The sequence below is a fragment of the Ahaetulla prasina genome, chromosome 4 (genome assembly GCF_028640845.1).
Source record: "Ahaetulla prasina isolate Xishuangbanna chromosome 4, ASM2864084v1, whole genome shotgun sequence".
NCBI classification, from domain to species: Eukaryota; Metazoa; Chordata; class Lepidosauria; order Squamata; family Colubridae; genus Ahaetulla; species Ahaetulla prasina.
The window spans coordinates 45133038-45155660 of record NC_080542.1 but is presented as its reverse complement, the minus strand read 5'-3'; the positions used below and the strand labels follow the sequence as shown (position 1 = coordinate 45155660).

Below are 22623 nucleotides of genomic sequence, written 5' to 3'. Positions count from 1 at the left end.
TACTCCTCCTTGACAGGAGTATGGTGATTCCATTTAGTCATCATTTATAAGGTAGGCTTCCATTAGCAGACCTGGGGTGGAGTTAGGGAGCTAAAGAAATGTGGTGTGATTTATACTGGGCCCTATCCAACAAAGGGGCAGCACTGTGGCTTAATGGTTAAAATGCTGGGCTTATAGTTTGGAAAGCCAGGAGCCATGGTTTGAGATCCTGGCTCCCATCCTCACCCCAGCTCCTGCCAACCTAGCAGTTTAAAAACATACAAATGCAAATAGATAAATAGGTACCATTTCAGTAGGAAAGTAATAGCTCTCTGTGACATCAACTGGCCACATAATCACGGAAATGTCTTCGGACAGCATTGACTCAATAGCCTTGAAATGAAGATGAATACCGTCCTTTATAGTAGGCAAAGAATAGTAGGGTAAAATCTGCAGGAACTCCTTAACCTTCTTTTAGCCTACCCAACGAAATGAAATTCAATATGGAGAAAAGTAAGGTCTTACACTTAGACAAGAAAAACCAAATCTACAGATTTAGATTAGGTGAAACCTGACTCTATAGCAGTAACTGTGAGAGGGATCTTGGAGTTCTAGTGGACTATTTCTTAAATATGAGCCAGCAATGTGAAGAGCAACCAAATTCAATCCTAGATCACATGAAGTACTACTACTGCTTTATAAAGAAAGGCTTAGTGAGACCACAGTTGGAATACTGCATCCAGTTTTGGTCACCTCGTTATAAAAAAGATGTTGAGGATTTGGAAAGAGTGCAGAAAAGAGCAACAAAGATTAGGAGCTTGGAGGTTAAAACTTATGAAGAAAGGTTGCAGGAATTGGGTATGGCTAGCTTAATGAAAAGAAGGACAAGGGATGACATGATAACAGTATTCTAATATTTTCCACAAAAAAGAAGGGGTCAACCTATTTTCCAAAGCACCAGAAGGCAAGACAAAAAACAGTGGATGGAAATTAATCAAAAAGAGAAGCAACCTAGACCTAAGGAGAAATTTTCTAACAGTGAGAGCAATTAACCAGTGGAATGGCTTGCCTTCAGAAGTTATAGGTTCTCCATGACTGGAGGCTTTAAAGAAGAGATTGGACAGCCACTTGCCTGAAATAATATAGGGTCTCCTGCTTGAGTCTGGAGCTGGACTAGAAGATCTCCAATGTCCCCTCCAACTCTATTATTACGTTCAGGCATTAAATTAGTCAATTTGTGGATGTTGTATAGGAGAGAAGGAGAGACTGGTTCTGGGAAGTTGGATGACTCAATTAAGTTTATTTATTTACATCATAGGAAGAGGGAGGCAGGAAAGAAGGGAAGGAAGGAAGGAAGGAAGGAAGGAAGGAAGGAAGGAAGGAAGGAAGGAAGGAAGGACATTCAAATAAAGTAATCTATTAAGCAAATGCTTCCTCTATAAAACATTTTAAATGGATACAAAGAAAGTGACTCATAAGAAATATAAACACTTCCTTAAAAAGTGTTTCTGAATTTTTCAAAATTGATACAAATACAGCAAAGCAAAACAAAACTGAGCACAACACAGAATTCTGCCAAAGCTTTTATGTCTAAGGCCAAAGTTTAAGGCAGAAAAAAATTGTGAAAAATGGACGGAGGACATGAAAAAAATGGAGATTATTGTGATGGCTCTAAAAACTGCCTAAACTTGGGTTGATGAGCAATGCAATATTTAAAAAAAAAACCCACAGAGGATGGAGAGGAGACTCATTACATACTGATAGTATTGAATTTTTTAATGCAGGGGAAGGAAGAGGTGCAGAATTTACAAAACTAAACCTGGGATCTGTTCTGCTAAAGAAGCCCTAGTCACCATCTGTGAGACTGTCTCTAATACTTCTGTGGTGGTTTGTTGACCACTTGACTGCAAACCTTTTGGTAAATTAATTTAAAACCAGTTTGGTTGTTTGTCTCATCCAGATTTTATTTAATTGGTTTGTTCACCAATGCCTATTTCCTTCCTCTCACTAAAAATTACTTAAAAGTGGGTTGAAGGGGCATCGGCAGCTACTAAAGTACTGAAGGGAAGGGGGATTCTTTCCGGAAGGGGATCTCTCCCTCTGTAATGAAGTTAATTTTAACCCGGCCTCCTCCCACGCTGCACTCAGCGCCAGATAAGAGCCAAGGCCCCTGTTCATTTGGGTGGCCGGGGCCTTCAGTCTCCGGCTGCCTGTTGCCAGGAGACCATTGATGGACACACTGAGAATTCCAGCAGCTGGGAGTGCACTTTATTACAGGCTCTTTCAGTTGATTATCCTGTAGGAGGGTCCCTGCTGACTTTAGAGTCAGATTGGCAGTGGCCTCTAGCTGCAGAACCAACCCCCATGTGTCCTTGCCATGGGCAGCACCCAAACACTTGGCTTCGGTTTGGCCAGAGGTCTCTCTTTATTGGTAGTCTTGCCAATAATACCTGGAAGAAAGAAACAGTTTCCAAACTCTGCAAAAGTTTATCTCTGCTAATTAAAGAATGCAAAAATGGAGATTTTATAAAGCCATTATGTTAAATAAACTGCAAAAAGACAACTTTTCCAAGTATTCTTGTATCATCATTAGGTTTCTAATAGGAAGCACAAACCCTCGGATTCAATACTATCTCACATCTCATTCCATGGACCAATATTCAGTGAAAAACTAAGGTAGTAAAATATGTGATATGTTTAGAAAGGACCAATTACAATATATTCTTGGTCATACTCCAATATATCTACCAGAGTCTAAAATCTATGGGTGGTGTCATTATATTGTTATCATTAGGTGTCACTAGATACATGTATGTTTGGGTGGGGTTGTCTGCTGTTTTTGTTAAAGAGAGGTAACACAATCTTTGTCTAGCTTCCTGGTCTGTGTATCTCCTAAGCCTTCTGTGACAGGTTGTATTTATTTAAAGTCTTATGGTTTTAGTTTTGGACCTAAGGGATCTAGTTATGGAATGTGTAAATTGAATTTGAACATATGTAAAATATATTTCCACTTCTCAATGAGTAACTGTCACTTTCTTTTTTGTGGGAGCAGAAATATGAGTTTCTTGAGTAGAAACACTTGTGTTCCAGAAAATAGTGAGTCTTCATCTATTTCTTTACTTTGAAATTCTGCTGTTCATGTTGGCTTTGAATAGGAAAGTAGCTACAGTAATGGCACTTCACTTGCATTAAAGTATGCTTGTCCCGTGTCTCTCAACAACTTAGCAACTCCTTTCCTTCACAGTCTGTACTTGTACATCTAGATTTTCCAGTGGCAACAAGGTTACATAAATTGAGGTTGTTGATTCTAATTCTAGTTGGATCAAACTGAGTGGGAAGTACCAACATTAGTTGGGGGATGGAGCATTTTGGCTTCATCAGAGAGTCACTTTTCCTTTCTAAACATGCTCAGCTTGAAAAAGTAGTTCTGTTGTCAAACTCTGCCAACTGTCCAAGGGATGATGTAAAGATATTATTGATCCCATAGAAAAAAGAGTTTAGCCGCAGATACTCCTTGAAGCAGCCTTTTCCAACCTGGTTCCCCAAAGAAGTGTTAGTCATGAAGTTGGAGAAATTGCCTTAAGAAATCTAAGAAAAGCCGATTGCTATGTCTTATTTTTTGATTTAAAATGCAGATATTCTGAGGAGTTTCATCTGTTATGGGCGTCAGCTTTTCTGCCTAGGAGACTGAGTTCAAAGGTGGCAGTCTCCTACTACTACTAATTTGTAGAAGGAATTTTCATTTGCTGGGCTTGTGAACAGCAGAGTTACATCTGTTACAATTCCTCCTTTGTGCAATTGTTATTTACCATTGGTCATTTCCCCCTTGCTTTTCTTCTGAAAATTCAAAAACAAACGTTGATGAGGCCGTTGCATTTAGATTTAGATGTGATCCACCCATTGAAGATTATATCGGCGACAGAGAAAATAGTTTTTGATATATGGTTGTCCAGATTCTTGGAGCCTCAGAAATGGTCATCTTTTTAAAAATGAAATTTCTCATCGCTTGATTCCAATATTACGCAGTTAGAACATTTTTCTTCCTTTTAAGTCTGATTCTCAGACCCCTACTTGCACAAATCCCTGCAGTTGTCTTGGCAGGGCTTTTCAGAAGTGATTTGTCATTGCTTCCTTCTTGGGACTGAGAGAAAGTGTTTGGCCCCAGGTCACGTACTGTAGCTGGTTTCATGCTTAAATGGGATTAGAACTCATGATCTTCCATTTTCTAGCCTGATACCAATAGACAATATTGGTTCTCAGTTACAACATAATGGGATAAATTTTTGATTTAAATTTTCCTCAGCTGCAAAGTCTCTTACTGTACATAGTTCATGTAAAAGTTATCTGGTCCACTTAAATCATAGTAGATCCCTTTTGTAGGTATTCCAGTTTACATTCCAAAGTACTGTGTTTCCCCAAAAATAAGACCCTGTCTTATATTCTTTTGAACCCTGAAAGAAGCGCTTGGCCTTATTGCCATGCGCTCAAAAGCCCGGTTGCGTTTATTATCAGGGGATGTCTTATTTGGGGGGGAAACAGGGAAATAAAAATTTTCATCCGCTAAGAATATATTCTGTAACCTTGTACAGGTAGTCCTCGACTAACGCCCACAACTGAGCCCAAAATTTATGTTGTTAAGTGAGATGTTTGTTAAGTGAACTTTACGACCTTTCTTGTCAGAGTTGGTAAGTGAATCACTGCTGATGTTAAATTAACACTTAACAGTTGTTATGTGAATCTGGCTCCCCCATTGACTTTGCTTGTCAGAAGGTCACAAAAGGTATTCAGGTGACCCTGGCAACCATCATAAATATGAGTCAGTTGCCAAGTGTCTGAATTTGTGACCATGGGGATGCAGTAATGGTCATGAGTGTTAAAACAGGTCATAAGTCACTTTTTTTCAGGGCCGTTATAATTTCAAATGAAACTAAATAAACTCCTGTAAGTTGAGGATTACCTATATACCAATAAACCCAAATTCTTCGACCAGAGTTAATGCAGAATTAGTTGTTTTGATTAACATTGTTAATTGTGGCTATTTATCACACCCCAAAATGAAAGTGTTCCATTCAATTTTTATTGTCAAAATCTAAGGTTTGTTAAGATTTAAAGATAAAATATAAATTCCAGTAAAGACTTTCTCCCTCTTATTTAAATACAATTAACTAGTCCTTACATTATTTTTTTTTAAAGAAACTGTGTTTACTGTAGTGCAAATTTTCATAGCTTTTTATCCACATGTGGTTTCACGGTTCTTGTAGTTGCAGTTTCACGTAGTAATTGTGTTCTTTACTCCAGCAGCAGTACGGAACTCTTTGTTTGCTTGTTTATTTATTTGTATCTTGACTTTATTATTTTTACAAATAAGTCAAGGTGGTGAACATACCTAATATTCCTCCGTCCTCCTATTTTCCCCATAACAACAACCCTGTGAGGTGGGTTTGGCTGAAAGAGAGTAACTGGCCCAAGGTCACCTATCTGGCTTTCATGGCTAAGGTGGGACTTGAACTCATGATCTCCCGCCAGGCTGGTGCCTTAGCCTTTGTTTAACTTTGTGGATCATGAATTTTACAAATCAGATATTTGTACTGAAGTTTCCAGGCTTTGTTCCATTATTTTAGATAATTTCCCACTCTCTAACATGCATTGTAAATCTAATCCATTTGCCATTCATTAACCTATGTATTAGTTCCACCTCATCAGTTGCTTAATTCTGAATGTTGGAACTAAGTGAAACTATGTTTTCTTTGCCAGCTGGGATCTGCCATCAGTATTTCTTCCTACTTTTTTAACTGTTATTTGATCAGAAGCTGTGATATTTGTATGAGAAGTTTCTTCTTGGCTGACAATGGCTCTCAGTATTAAATTGCCCGTCCTTGAGAAGCTGAAACTGATTCTTCTTCATTTTCTCATCTGCCTTGGGAAAGCCTTCATGGGAAAGAAGTGAAGGGGGGGAGGGGGAGAGGTGAGGACATCCATTTCAAATTACAAGCTTATTGCTTTCTTGCCCTGAGTTTTATAACTGACCTACTAGTTCTTAGCTACTTTTTTTTTTAGTATCCCTTTAAGGGATACTAAAGTATCACTTTAGATTCAAGTCCACCAAATATATTATTTTTTATTTATATTTACTGAGAATTCTACCTAAAGGAAAAGATGGAGGCAAAGAAAATAAGAAAAAGAAAACTAAAATTATGAAAAACAATGGCTGATCATCTGTTCAACAGAGGTTGACAAACCCATCTCTCTCCTCCCTCTTCTCTTCCAGAAATCCCTTCAACTCTGTATTAAATTCTTATCTTTTGCAATTATTAAAGCCACAAATAATAATTTTGCTTTTTTTTTAGCAAAAAGTACTTGCTTTTTTCTTTCTGACCAGACATATCTTTTCCCATTTCCATAATTCTGACAGTTTTTTATAATCATTCTTCCATTGTGGGAATTTCACTATCTTCCATCTTTGTGCATATAATAATCATGCTGTCATTATTATATATAACATTTATCTTCCGTGAAACTTTTCTGATTCAGTAATCCATAAACTCCAATTAAAAAGTTCTGGTTTCTTTCCAGAATTAAACTGTGATATTCTTTGTATTACTGTATGTACCCAATATTTCTTGGTTTACATCATCTGAATTAGCCATAATTTGTTTCTACTAACTCTCAGCTTACTGAAGATTTGTGACATTTGATGTTTTTCCCCATCTTTTCTAGTCACGTATTGTGAAAATTACATAGCAGTTAAAATATTTCCATCAATTAATTTATACCATTTAAACACAGAGAGGAAATAGAGATCTAAAAATACTTTATGTACATGCACATGTTATATAGCAATCTTTTCTGACATGGTGCCTTCCAAATGGTTATACAGGTAGTCCTTGATTTACAGTAGTTCATTTAGTGACTCTTCGAAGTTACAATAGTACTGAAAAAAGTGACTTATGACCGTTTTTCATACTGTTGCAGCATCCCCATGGTCACACGATCAAAATTCAGATGCTTGGCAAATAATTCATAATTCACCTGGGGTCACGTGATTGATTACCTTTTGCAAACCTCTGACAAGAAAGTCAATGGGGAAGCCAGATTCACTTAATAACCCTGTTACTAACTTAACAACTGCAGTGATTCACTTAACAACTATCACAAGAAAGGTAATAAAAGGGGGCAAAACTCACTTAACCACAGAAATTTGGGGGTCAGTTGTGGTCATACGTCAAGAATACGTCGTATTACTGTGCCTATCATTTCCCAAATGGGAATTAAACCCCTTTCAATGTAAAGTCCATCAGTTTAGAGATGCCTACTATGAGACAGGGAACATACACAGCACATTCAGAGATGGGTCTTGCTGTAAGCAAACGCCCTTCCACCTCTTAGACCAAAATTTACAATAATCACATTCATTAAGGGCCCTGACAATAATATCAATTCATTCTTCCCTATTCAAAAAAGGATTTAGATTATTCTGTATATAGTATATGAATTCAGCCTTCCATCTTGATGAAGGTATCTTTTCTTTTATGTACACTGAGAGCATATACACCAAGACAAATTCCTTGTGTGCCAAGGAATTTGTGGCCAATAAAAAAATCTGTTCTGTTCTGTTCTGTTCTGTTCTGTTCTGTTCTATTCTATTCTATTCTATTCTATTCTATTCTATTCTATTCTTTCATAAAGTCAGAGATCCTAATAAGAGTGTGGTGAGATGGGTCCACTAATATATCAGCTTATATTCCTCCCCTCTCCCCAGATAAGAGATATGAATATAAAACAAATATAGCTTTTGGTGGCTGGGAATCTTAGTAAACATGTGGAAGGGGGAGGGGAAAAATTACAGTGGGAGAGATGATTATATAAAATAGGGAAGTCAATTTATAGACATGAGAGGACTTCAAGTTACAGACTTCTGCATTAAAGCAACAGAAAGTGAATAGAAAGCTGAACTGACTATGCTAGCGATTTCTGGATAAATTGTATTTGATGAAGAATTATTTTCATTGATCAGGAGTTTGAAAACAGCAGCAGCAGCAAACTGTCTTAAATTACACTGTTAAAATGAAAAGAGTTCCTCACTGAATCAGCCTCTCTTATTATATACACAAGTTATGAGGACTGGAAACTCAGCTTATACTTTCTTCCGATTCCTCTTGATTGCCCAGCTTAGGTTGAGGTATTTACAGATACTAAGGTTGTTTTTCCCCCACTGTGTAATCAACATCGGGTGGGCCACAAATTCTTGCCCCTGCCCATGGCCATAAGATCTCACTTGCCCAACTATTTCATGAATAGACATGTGTCCTAGCCCAAGGCACATATTTGAGTGGTCTGACACTGCCTAGCAAATGATACGGTGGCCCCATATTCAAGTTGTTTTCGGCACCTTGTCATCTCTATAAAGGCAGAGAACAAACTTCAGTACAATAGAGAGTGCACGTCTTTGATTCACCTGGCCCTGGTCCCAGCTACCTGGGAGCTAATTTACTCTCTGATTCAAAAAATTGGAAGGAGCCAGACCCACCAATTTATTAAAGCTTTGATGAAGTATTACACAGGACTCAAAACAAGGACAAAGTAATATCAGACTATTTTGAAAAGCTGGGAAGAATGCGGCCTTCTCATATTGCTTAAAGAAGAGTAATTCAGTGCAATCCAAACTTTCAGCTCTTGAAAGAGGATGAAAAGGTATAAAGAAATATAAAAATAAATGTACCACTTTTGAAGAAGATCTTTAATAATCGATCAAAGCAAAAACTAAGCAAATGCTTGCTCAGGACTAGAGAGGTGTTCAACGCAATTTTGGATAAGGTATCCTGAAGAGAAGACAGAGAATGAACATGAGCAGCTCTACAAGTATTTTTTTTAGCAGAGGATGGAATCTGTCTTTCCAATTCAAAAACAGCAATAGTGATTGAAGTCACATATTGTATAAGCAAATATTTCAATTCTAGTTTGCTGAACAACCTACGGTAGCCTACTTCTCGTAATTTTATTTATTATTTATTTATTTATTTATTTATTATTTAAATTTGTATACCGCCCTTCTCCCGAAGGACTCAGGGCGGTTCACAGCCAAGTAAAAAATGGACAATACATTATAAATACAGTTAAAATACTAGTAAAAAATTTATTTAAATTGGCCACAATTAAAATTTGGAGATAAAACCCATTAAAAACCCATAACTTAAAAAACTAACCCAGTCCAGCGCAGATAAATAAGTAAGTTTTGAGCTTGCGGCGAAAGGTTCGGAGGTCCGGAAGTTGACGAAGTAATACCAAACCATAATAGCTGGGTTTCCACCTCATATTTAGGTTACTCATTTGTTATAATGACTGAATATGAAAATATTAACTTAATGTGCTGCCAACTGCTAAAATACCTGTTTTTTAAAAAGGCGTGCATACCTTGTTTTCAAAAGAAGAAAAATATGCATGGGCACGGATTGTCTGGGTTAGGAAACTAACTTTTGCTATTCCTTGCAGCATGCGGCTTTTCCTACTATATATAATTAAAATGCATTTTTCCTGGAAAAATGGAAAGTGGCTTTTAGCAGTTGAGACTCAGAAATCCAAGAGGTCATTACCCTGTTTCATTGCATGGCATTCTGGAGAGATTAAAAAATGCAGAGCAGGATGGAAATATAATAAACTGCTTTGAAATGAATGTGGGTGGAAGGGGTTTTTTGCTTTCTGGAATTCAATGTGCAATTCAACAGTGGAACTCTGGTATCCATCCAAGCCTTTCCAAGCCAAGCAGGAACTTCTCAGTTCCTTTCAGAAAAACCAACACTTCCTGTGTCACTATCCAATTATTGAAAACATAACTAAAATCAGCGTACATGTTCCCAAGTATAATTCCATGTCTCAATATAATCCTCCCCCAGATTCACGACATGCAATAAAACCGTTGTACAGTAACTGTTTCTTTAGGAAATACAATGAACTCAATTTAACTTGATGGTTCATTTCAATAACTTCCTATTGATTTCCTGTAATAACCTAATTCATTCCAGCTGCTCTGTCTGTGTATGAATCACTAATTCTCATTTCTCAGCAGGGGATTTGAAACATATTGATTTTGAAGGACTGGGTTTTAAAAGCATAATCTGTTGTTGTTGTTGTTGTTGTTGTTGTTGTTTAAAAAAGATCTGCTTATTCCAAAATATACTTTGCTGTGATTTTCTATCTGGAATGGATTGATTTGATTCTAAATCTTGTTTTATCAGAAACAGTACACTAGGAAGGCTGACAAACTACCTTAATTTATTTCCTTCAGACTGATCTCTAATTTTTTAATTCAGCACCCATTCCTTCTTGACCCTATTTCTTCTTGTTCTATCACCCACATTTCTTATTCCCAGATTAAAGTTATTTTATTTCTCTTGATAATATCCAACACTCATTTCCATATAACAAAAACACATTCTTATACACAGCCATTTCTTTTCTTTTACAAGCATTAATTTGATGCAACAGAATTCCACCTACTATATTTTAGGATTTCTCCATTCATTTCCCCTTATCTCCTAAATATACTTCCAAGATACAGTCATATTTAGTTTTTTTAAAAAAAACATTTATGGGGAGAAGGGATTTATTATATATTACATACGGAACTACAATCTAGTGTTAATATATGCAAATTGTGCAATTGCACTATTTTTTACCACTATACACATTACATAAATCACAGAGGATGTTGTACAATTAAGGTAAGTTTGATTAAATAAAACTATCTTGTCCAGACTACTTTTGACATCACTTCTGGCGGGATATCCTAATGGAAAAGTGATTGCTGCATTCAAAGTTTATTAAAATGGCTAAGTAAAATCAAAATTTCACTGTAAACAAATCATCTGCTTGCTATAATTTTCTGCCCTGTATATTTTATTGGCAATAACTTATTTTATTCTCTCTGTCAAATTCAGTTGCTTTCGATATATTAATTTACAGATCCATTCACTTCATTGCATCATAAAATCTAATCTTTGCTGCAAATTGCTAGAGTTCTTAGGCAACAACACAATATTATCTAGATACAAAAGTACCCAAATACTCATATCCCCAACTAACTCATTTCAAGCATTCCCTTCATGTATCAATAAATACATTAGGTAAAAATAGCAGCAAAAATTACATATTTTTGTCTTGGGGATCATCCATATTTTCTGATGGTTGCAATGTAAGTGTAGTCTAATACTGCAGCCTCCATCTCATCAATAGACTACCGTTGAAACCACCCAAGCCTGTTTTTAGACCTTATAGCTGTGATTGAGAATCTATGGCACTTGTGCGAGAGGTGGCACACAGTGCCCTCTCTGATGAACACATGAGCCGCCACTTCAATTCAATTCCGCTGCGCATGCGCGCATGTCTCCTGCTGGCCAGCTGGTCTTCGGGTCTCTGCTGTGTATGCATGGGGGGGCGTATGCGAGGAACCGCATGCGCGGGGGCAGGACACATGCGCGGGGCAGGATGCATGCATGGAGGTGTATTTTAACCTTTTTTGAATAAACAAAAAAAATTCATGGAAAAAAGGATGATGTGGTCTGGAGTAGCAACCTGCTTAACTTTACAGGTAGTCCTCATTTAGAATAGAATAGGAATAGAACAGGACAGGACAGAACAGAACAGAACAGAAGAGTTGGAAGGGATTTTGGAGGTCTTCTAGTCCAACCCCCTGCTCAAGCAGGAAAACTCTATACTATTTCAGACAAATGATTGTCCAATCTCTTCTTTAAAAATGCCAGTGTTGGAAAACCCACAATTTCTGGAAGCAAGTTGTCTCACTGATTAACTGTTCCAACTGTTCCAATTTCTTCTTAGTTCTAGGTTGCTTCTCTCCTTGATCAGTTTCCATCCGTTGCTTCTTGTCCTGCCCTCGGGTGCTTTGGAGAATAGTTTCTCTCTCGCTTTTTTGTGACAACTTCTGAGATATTGGAACACTTATCATGTCACCTCTAACTTAGCCACTATCATTGGGACTGCCACTGGTTGTTAAGCAAAGCAGTCTCTAATTGAAACTTTGACTATGTTTATTATGACCTTCAGTTTTCCTTTGCTTTACAGACCTGTGAAGGTTATATAGATAATAATAATAATAATAAATAATAATAAAAGCCTTTACTGTCATTGTACATCATGTATACCAAGGGTCCCCAACCTTTCAGACCTCAGGGACTACTAAATTCATAATTTTAAATCCCATGAACTACCAATATGACCTGCCTAATGACTGGCTGAGTGGGTGTGACCAACTCGATGTCCAATTTGATGTCACTCAGGGTGAAGGGCGCCTCACCAGCCACTCCTTGCTCCTCCCCTCCCAGCCACTCCTCGCTTGCCCACCCGGGCTCCTTACGGCCCCAACAGGAAGTAGTTGTTGGAGCTAAGCACCCACCACGAGAAAGAGTTGGCAAAACAGCTCAGTTCAAATTGGATCTGGCTAAGAAGGAGGCTCAACAGAAGCACCTCACTGAAGACTAGGAGCATAGGCTTTCCAAGCAGAAGGAAGACCTGCAGGAGTGCAAGGCCAGTTACCGGCGCCTGGAGGCTCAGCGGGCTGAGATGGTTAGCCAGTTTCAGGCTGTGATACAGTCCCACTGGAACAAGGCCTCCAGCTCTTCGCCACCAGTGGCACTTCCCTCCAGCCTTTTCCTAAAGCCCCACACCAGGAGGCTGAAGCAGACCCCAAGTCAGAATTTCTGCCCCCCTCCAACCCACACAAAAAGACCTCAAAGGGGAAAACTCTCTGCAGCAACACAAATGTTCATTGCAGATATCTGGCCCAGGGGCTGTAGTTTGAGGACCCCTGATTTAGTGCAATATAAAAAATGCAAATAATTTTTCTGCGGAACATCAAAATTTTCTCACGGACCACCAGTGGTCCATGGACCACTAGTTGGTGAAAGCTGATGTATACATCGAAATTGGTTTAGTCTCTAGTGGTGCAATCCATAATAGAAAATACAAGGCAACATGAATAGTAGAGAGAATAATCATTATACAAGTAATTGAGGAGGGGGGGGGACATCCTTACTATTGTAACTGTGAACTGTTGCTGTACAAGATAGTCATTAAATGAGGACTCCCTGTAATTGTTCCTGTAAGTCTGCTTTGGGGTAACTCCCTTCCAACTACCGGTATTTCTAAGCTTGATTTCTACGGCAACAACAAAGCATCATGTACACTGCACTGCTGTACAGCTGACCTAGAAAAGCAGTTGCCAAGAAACTCTTTCTGATGACCTGAAACTGACCACCCTATCCCCTTCTTAAGGCATGTAGCCAACAGTATAATTGAAAGGGTTTTATTCCACAATATTTCCATAATAATATCCAGGAGTGGGGGCTGATGGAATGTTCCTTCCCAGTGAAAAAGCAGTTTTCAGAGAGCCCTAGTTCCTCTCTTCCTTTGTTCATGGGATTTTTCTTTTCTTTTTTCTTCCTTTTTTTTATTTAAAGTTATAGTCTTGAGTAAATCTTTTTGAAAACTCTCCTGGCTTGCATGATAGGTCATGAAATAAGTGTGTATTTTGGATTTTTTTTTTAAATGAAAATTTCTTTCTGCTGAAGGTAGAATGAGATGGGACCTTTCTCCTAGACAGAGGGGTGGGATCCTGCATCATTATAAACCATGTTTTCCCCCTAAAATGATACAGTAGAGAAACAAATGGGAAGAACAAGGCCATTTTAATATGTGTTAGGCCCTAGCAATGGAACTTTACAGGCTGTGAAATTGTGCACATCAATCAAGTTTATACATATCTACATTATTAATCTGATTTAGTCCTGCTAATTAGGAGGAAAGATAGGATGTTCTGTGGAGCACTACACTATATACACTAGAGTCTAGACAATTTTATACACTGTATACCTAAATCTTGAGAATTACCCCATTTTCTTTAAGTTCATTATGGCAGTCCTAGGAATTGGGAACTTATTTAAAAAAGAAAAAATTGCTGAGATTCTCAGGATGTCCTTTGCTCAGTGATAGTTTAGTAATGATAATGTAAATGGAATGTTTGGCTTGTATGCATTTTAAACTTTTTATTTTACAGTGTAAAATTAAGATTTTAAACTCTGTCAACTTAATTCAAACTTTCCAAAATGAACTCATGTACCTTGCCAAGGTATAGCTCCTAAGAAAAAAAAACATATACACCTCTATATAGTGCATTGGAATCACACCCATTTTGTTCCCCTGCTAATGTTATCTTCGACAACTGAACTAATTTCCTTTCAGTTTTGCCACCCCAAATCTCCAATTGAAAACCTCTGTTTTATTATTTGGGGTGACAAAATTGGATCTGTGGGTCTGCAACTTTGCTGTTAGAAGGAAGGCCTACCAATTCCTACCTTCTGTAGTTAAGGTGACTTTGGAGTTCCATAGTGCCTTTGCACTGGACTTCAGCCCTTTTGCAACTATGGTTTACTTTCTCTTCTTTTCTCACGGAACTAATGCAGGAAGCCAAGGTTATTGCAATAGAAGAGAGTAGGGAGTGCAGGCCAATTTCTGTGTTTGATTATTAGTTGGCTAGTGGGAGCCGAGGCTGCCCTCAATAGCTGTGTTGAGTAATTGAACACGGATCATTATGAGGAACTTGAGAGTCTTCAGATCAGGTATGTCTTACTTGCCAGTTAGATGAAATCCTATTGAGTGGAGCAGATCCTTCTTTCTCTTGCGCTTCATGATAATTCCCCCTTTTTTCTTCTTCTCAGTATGCACAGGGACAGATATGAAACTGCAGCCACCCTCGAGTCCAGAAAACCATCCAGACACCCTCCGTTGGCTCTATGAGCATTGTCAAGTTGTGCAGGGCAATCTGGAGATTACATACCTGCCAGCAGATGTAGATACATCCTTTCTCAAAGTAGGTACAGTTTTGATGTGAAAAATGATGGTGTTTCCAAATTTCTTTGTTTTATTAGTTTGGGAATGGGGAAAAGAAGAAATGCTATATGCTTCCACTTAGCTGTCCCTGCCCTTGGAATTTAAGGTGACATTGATGACTAGAGGTTACAAAAAACATTGTCTACTAGAATTGTATTAGATCAACTCCAAATATTCACCACATTTAGTAAAGTATAGCTAAATTGAATTTAGTTATGCATATTTTTATTTCTCCCTAAAAGGGCTTCAGTAGTTTTTGAGTCTCATGCCTGTAAGTGAACAAGATAACAAGATGTTGTTTTGGATCCCAAGAATTTGAATTTGATTGCTTATGCTAGGTTCAGTAGTCCATAAGCTAGTTTAGTTTCTGTGACATGCTAAGCCATAATGAAATTCATTATTCAATATTAGAAATTCAATTAGGCAAATCATTATTAAACAAAACATATCAAAGCATAATATGTGAACCTAGTCTTTGCATCAAACTCACAATGTACAAACCAGAAAAGTTGGCTTTAAGTAACACCTACAAACTTAGAATAGAAAGAGTACATGGAAACAAAGATATAGACAGGTATAGGTAAAAGGTGAATGAAAATTTAAATACAAATCATCTACCACTTTTCCCCTATATGCTGTGCACTTATGTTATGCAATATTATACTCATTATTTATATTAACCATGGCTTTATCAATAAGCTATCTGATTCCTTCACAACCCACAATTTGTAAATCACAAACTCTAGGTTTGGGAAACATGTAGAGCTTTACTCAATAAATATATATTTGGGCTTACTGCACTGAGCCCAAATATAGTGCAGTAAGCTCAAATCTGCATTTGGAGTATGGAGTATGGAGTAGGGCTTGACATGTTCCCCAAAAGTAGCTATTGCAATTTACAAATTGTGGGTTATGAAAGAATAACAGTATGTTGTACACATAGAACAGTGTAACCGCAAGCTTTCTGTTCTCTATGTGCAACCTACTGTGGTTCGGCTCAGGGAAGATTTGGCTCTGTTGGGTCAGGGAATCTGCTCTTCCAGCTATTGCACTTCAGTTTTCATCTGTTTCCAAGTATAGTAGAGTTCAAGGAGGGTATTACGGCCCCTCAACTCTGGAGGACCATATTTTCTTCATGTTCTTACTGGGTGATTTTTTGCAAATCCAAGCATCCTGAAACATTTATATTTCATTTTTGTCTCTCTGCTTCTCAGGACATCAGAGAAGTCCAGGGATATGTGTTAATAGCCAAGAATCACATGCGCCATTTGCACCTGAACAGCCTCTTGATCATTCGTGGGACCCAGCTCTATGAGGAGAAGTATGCACTGGCTGTCCTAGACAATGCTGATCCCAGTGGAGACGTGGGGCTGCAGGAACTGGGCATGTTGAAACTAACAGGTGTGTTAAGATGGCCTGGATAGTTTCTCAGAAAGACTAGGAATGGGAACAGAACAGAAGGATAGGTTAGGGTAGGGTAGGTTAGGTTAGGTTAGGGTAGGTTAGGTTAGGGTAGGATAGGATAGGATAGGATAGGATAGGATAGGATAGGATAGGATAGGATAGGATAGGATAGGATAGGATGGACCTTGGAGGTCTTCTAGTCCAGCCTCCTGTTCAAGCAGGAGAACCTATACTATTTCAGATAAGTGACTGTCTAGTCCAGTGATGGCTAACCTTTTCTGGACCAAGTGCCCAAAGCATGCACACATGTGCGTGAGTGCATGAACCCCCAAAATGCAATGTGCACGTAGCCCTCACGTATGTGCCCCACCCCACTGTCCATGGGTGCACGGCCCCTCACATGTGCCCCATGGGTCTAATCTCTTCTTAAAAATCTCCAGTGATGGAGCATCCACAATTTCTGAAGGCAAGCTCTTTCACAGGATAATTGCCCTCACTGTTAGGAAGTTTCCAACCATAGTTTCTTGTTCTGTCCTCTAGTGCTTTATAGAATAATTTGACCCCTTCTTTTTTGTGGTAGCCCTCAAATACTGGAATACTGCTATTATGTTGCCCCTAATTCTTTTCTTTAGACTAGCCAAATCCTGCAGCCATTCTTCATATGTTTTAGTCTCCAGGTCTTTAATCATCTTAGTTGCTCTTCTCTGAACTTTTTCCAAAGTCTCAACATCTTTTTTGTAGTATAGTGACCAAAATTGGATGAAGGTGTGGAATATGCAAGAGGCAGTGTTAGAAGCAGTGCACAAAATTACCCAGACAAAATTATTTGCATTTAAAACATAAAGGCAGGAAACACTGTTGGTGGATTGTTGCCTTAACAGGATGTCTGAACTGGAAACTTTGGTGGATTCTAACAAATCAAAGATTTCCTTTCACATATGCTTAATAAGCGACAACTGGTGTAAAAATTCCTATTGTTAGGAGAAGCCAAAAATCGTTACTATTGCTGTTCTAACCAGACCTAAAGTGTACTACAGTGTTTATTTATTAAATATTTTATGAAGCTGCCATTATTAAAAAAATGATTTTTAGCCTTAGGACCAACTCCAGTTCTGTAAAAATACTATAGTATTTTTACTTGGCAGCTGAAAACATTTATATCTGGCTCAGCTCTAAAAAAAATCACACTAAAGGTATTATTTCCATTTAAAAACCCCAAAATTCTGTGGGAAAGTTTTATTTTCAGTTGCCATTTGTAGAAATAAGAGGTGTGCAAATCTTCTCAAATCTGTAAAGTTAACCCAAATCAAAATGCCCAGACTGATATCAGAAGAATTGTTCTGACTTGCAGAATGCTTCTAGAATTGTTCTGATTCAGAATGCTTCTAGAATTGCCAGAACACTATTTTGAGGTCCAAATGCTGTGTTTAGAATTTGAAATAATGTGAATTTGAAAAGTTTAGCTCACTCCTAGGTGTGAAGGCTTGATGGGCCTATTTCTTAATGCCTAACTCATGCCCACAACTTTTAGCAGCTCCCCCCACTCCAAACTGTTCTATATTTCTGTTTACAATGAATTCATTGGACAAAAGTTTTGAACAAGTATGAACAAAAGTTTTGTTGGTAGTATAGTGATTGATTGGTGGTCTGCTCCTATAGCCCCACACAAAGCCCCCTTGAAGAGTTAGAAGATTTGGCATCATATTTCAGCCTGAACTATCTTGAATCAAGATAGATTCACAAGCTTGAATCTTGCTTGTGCCATGAATTTACATTTCTTGTGCATTGAATTTATAAGTATACCTTAGGCACACTTTCCTCAGGATAGATAAATACATAGATACATAATGTGCCAAACTCCTAGCTGGTAGTTACCTCTACCCAGTGGTGGGATTCAGCCAGTTCGCACCACTTCGGGAGAACCTGTTGTTAACTTTCTGAGCAGTTTGGCAAACTCGTTTTTGGAATAAATCATTAGGGCAGAGAACCGGTTGTTAAATGACTTGAATCCCACCACTGCCTCTACCTCAAGCTAACTTTAGGAAGTGTAATACAGTTTTATCCACAGTTTGTAATACAGTTCCAGCTCAGTTGTGACAACAGGTTGAACTTTCTAATAGACTGAATGTGTGGTTTTAAAATGATGAACAAAAACATACTATTAACTCATTTCCCTTTCCTGATCTTTCTTTTCCTCCTGTTTGCTTTCAGAGATCTTAAAAGGTAGTGTGATTATAGAGAGGAACCCTCAGCTGTGCTTCCAAGAGACCATACATTGGGAAGCTATCTTCCATAAGTATAACTTGCAAAACGATACGGAGATCAGCAGCCATCGTCGTAGGAACTGTAAGTATAATTGGTTAGGCTGTGGGCTTCACAGGGAAATTATGTGCAGAAGTAAATGCTTGTTTTTAATGATGCTAGGGAATAATTTCATATCTACTTGTTTCTTCTGAGTAAAGTTCGAAATTTTGGTTTTTCATAGGTACTGTGTATTCTCTGGTAAAATTAAGAAGTCTTACCCTGAGATAAAATGAATTTCATAGCTGCCATTAGTAATACAAGTTAGCTTATGTTTGCTCTTATCTGGAGCTAATTCTGAAGTTCCTAGATATCATATCTCTGCTTTTAGTTTTTGTGATTTGTACATGTAGCATGCCCATAACTGGAATAACAAATAGAACAAAGATTTATCTCTGCACTGCACTTTATCTCTGCACTGGATAACTCTTTTCTCATTTTATGCTTCCCTGTAACCCTTTCTACAGTCCTGTGAGGTTGGATGAATGAGCCGTATTCTTTTATTACCAACTTCTAGGTAGTGCTTGGCTTGCAAAGAAATTACGACTGGAATTACTGTCTGTAAGTGATGCAGTCATAAAGCATTACGTTACATGACCATGTCACTTAGCAACGCCAATTCCAGCAATCCCAGTTGCCCTATTAAGTGAGGACTACATGGGTCATTAAGTGAGGATCTCATGTGACTGCTATTTTATGCCGGTTTCCCCATTGACTTTGCTTGCGGGAAGCCAGCAGAGAATGTCATGACTGTGTGATTAGGGGGGATACTATGGCACCAGAACTATGAGGAACCATCATAAATATCATTTGTTCAATGCAGTTGTAACAATTGATTGTAACTCAATCATTTATCTCTATTTTCCTCCCTATTCCTATAGTATGTCCACAGTTCATCTGTTCAAAATATCAGAATGAAAACCAACCTCACCATCACCATTCAAGGAATTCCCCATTTCCAACCTGGCTGGTGTCATTTTGTCAGCCTAATTAGCAAGGGTTCAGTATCTAAGCTTTTAGATATTAGAGATATGTCTGGATTCTATGCCCAAATTGCTGAAATTGATACAAGAAAAAGCAAAATTCTGCATTCAGTATTATATTAGCAAAAATAAATATTTTCTCTTTAGGTTTGTATAATGCCTTCTGTCTGCTTCGTGCGATATATTTTGGTTTATTCACAAGGAACATTGAAACTCTGCTGTTCTCCATCAACAATCATATCCAGCTGTTTCTGTCATCCGAGACTTGAGTAAATGTGTCTTACACACACCCAGCTTGCTATTACAAACATAAGGGCTAGCAACTTAGTTTTTTTTTAAAAAAAAATGAAAGCAAATACTCTTAGGAAGCTGAATCCAGTACAACTGGAGTCTGTGTACTGGCAAAATTACAACATACACAACTCTTTGCCAAGTTCCTTTCTGCAGTCTTCCCAGCTGAGCACATCTGGTATCTCACAATTGTTACTACTCCAATTTTGCATGTTTCTTCCTCCTAGATGTAAGAATTTAAAAATCTGTTTTCTTTCCCTCTAGGCCCTGACTGCAGCCAAATCTGCCCACATAATAACCACTGCTGGGGAGAAGCAAAAGAGAGCTGTCAAATATGTAAGAAGGAATATCGCTGCTTGGGATCTGAGGGGAAAATACAACATCTCTAATGCATGCAAGGAAATGGTGGACAAAGTCTATTTTAAAAATCCAGGATCCTATGGCTTAAAAAACTTGAAACGTGTTACTGAATTGATCTTAAAATGTAAGGGGCTGCATAGTGCTGGAGTCAGCCAAAGATTTAGTCCAGCGCAAGAAGACTGCTGTTCTCCTGGATAATTGGCTCCATTGTCAAGTTACTATTAGGAAGGTTTTTCTAAAATTTACATGAAATCTGTAAATCATCTTGTAATGTAAGTCCTTTATTCAGTGTTCTGTGCTCTGAGGACAAATTTTGAACAACTTCTGTAGATAAACTCTTTGGATAACTGAAGTGTGATATCATATTCTTCTCTTCCTCACCATCCTTCCTTTTCAAGTTGAAACATCCTTGTTGTGCTTCTCAGAATGCGTTCTCCAGTCGGCATGTGAATTTGGCAGTCACAACCTCAGGATAGTGGGAGAAAGTTGCTTTAGAGGGTGAAAGAGTTTCATTATTTGGGGTGGGGGTGAGTAGTGGGGAGAGAGCTGTCCTTCTGCCTAATGGTGTCTTGGCTGCCTGGGAGTTCAGGTTTTTCTATTCTCTCAATTATTTTCCCTATGGTCAAAGCCTCCTGATCTGTTCTGGGTGCCCCCAGTTGTCCCTAATAATCAGAGGGTCAGTGCTGCTCAGCCTGTGGTTTCCCACAGTGGTCTCAGCAGCAGTTCTCTCTAGCCTCCGTCATCATACAATGGCTTCTGGTTCAAGATGAGACTGGACTGAAGTCCTTTCTTCCTGCAAAGTATCTGAGAGCAGGGACCTCTGCTTGTATGGGAGAGAGGTAGAATGATTGGTTTCTTCATTTTTGGCTCTCTGACAGTGACAAGTACAATCTGTGCCAGTAGCTGCCCGAGGTGCAAAGGAGAACACCCAACCGACTGTTGCCATGAGCAGTGTGCAGCAGGCTGTACAGGACCCAAGCATTCCGATTGTCTGGTGAGTAGAGATCTTTTGGAGGCTGTAGATGTCTGCTTCATTGAACAGATTGCCACTTTCTGATTGCAGCAATGATTTGTTAGTTTGAACCCACCAGTATTCCTGCAAGGAGCTAAACTTAACCTCCCCTCGCATATGGCTAAAGACATCTGGAAACTGCGAGTTAGATTGGCTTTGATCAAAAGAGTATGGATCCAGAGTGAAGGTTCTAGCCCAAAAACAATGGCGTTGTGTTCACTGACTTTTAAGATGCTATGCTGTGAGAAAATATGTTGAGTTCTCTCTTCGTTTTTCACTTTAATGACTGGATTCCTGTATTATACTAAGTCAAGGCTTGTTGAACCTAATGGCATTAAGATTGGAGAAGCTGAAGTTGAAGTCTCCTCAGCCAATGGGGAGAGTGACTATGGGCCAGTCCCACTTAATCCAGTCTCATAGGGTGCGGTGTGCTGTGTTTGCATATTGTCAATAAAGCAGCTGTTACAAAGATGTAATAATATTTGGATGCTTCCTTTGGCAAGCAAAATTTAGCTGTATACTTAAAATCTAGAGTATTTCCATTAACTAGACTAATGTTAAACCAATGTTTATATTAATGTGCTATTTGAAAAGGTCCTGCTGCTTTTACCTGATGCAAAGCAATGACTATCTCTTGGGGCACAATTTTTCTTGCTTTTCCTCCAAGAGATGAAAAGGGCAGGACATCTCCTATAGTAGTGATGGCTAACCTTTTTTGCCATTGCGTGCCAAAAGTGGGGGTCGTGCAGGGGGGTCACGCGCATGCATGCCCACACCCATAATTCAGTGCCCCCTGGCGCTCCTCCTGCTTTTGGCATGTGATGGCAAAAAGGTTACTATGGCATGATAGGTCCATTTTTTTCGCCCTTCCTAGGCTCCAGAGCAGGGGTGAAATGCTCCCGGATCGGACCGGATCGTGCGATCCGGTAGCGATGGCAGCTGCTGGTTCAGAGGACCGGTAGCAAAAATCCCTGGCCCCGCCCCCCTGCCTCTGCTGAGCCGCACCATCAGCAGAGGTTTTGTTTTTTTTACTTTTAAAAACCGGTTTTGCTTCAGCCGAAACAGGCTTTTAAAAGTAAAAAAAAAAAGCCTTTGAGGATCCCGCGGCTCAGCTGAGATCGGCAGAGACTTTAAACTTTTTTTAAAAAAAATTTAAAGTCTCCTCTGGCAATCTCACCTGAGTTCCTCATCAGCAGAATCTTACTTTTACTTGTAGAAAACATGTTTTCTACAAGTAAGAGTAGAGATTCTAAGGCACTTACCTGATTACTGATGAACGCATGGCTCTTTTTCCAGCCGAAAGCAGTTTCAGTCAGACAGAATCAATCGCTCAGCTAATCTATTTCCTCGGTGATCAACTGGCTGGCTTTGCTGGCTGAGGAGCTCTGGGATTTG

General features: G+C 38.7%; 1 protein-coding gene across 3 annotated transcripts in view; it reads left to right on the top strand.

The window, feature by feature from the left end:
• The window catches only part of ERBB2 (erb-b2 receptor tyrosine kinase 2), a 63765-nt gene that overhangs the window by 10211 nt on the left and 30931 nt on the right, over positions 1-22623 (top strand). For 2 of the 3 annotated variants that reach the window (XM_058182832.1, XM_058182835.1), the window contains exons 2-6: positions 14706-14857; positions 16092-16278; positions 18493-18627; positions 20121-20192; positions 21095-21210. In XM_058182832.1, the coding sequence (XP_058038815.1) occupies positions 14706-14857; positions 16092-16278; positions 18493-18627; positions 20121-20192; positions 21095-21210 (662 nt within the window). Of the gene's footprint in view, positions 1-14146; positions 14607-14705; positions 14858-16091; positions 16279-18492; positions 18628-20120; positions 20193-21094; positions 21211-22623 lie in introns of those variants that run through there. The other variant, XM_058182834.1, reaches the window with a different exon arrangement.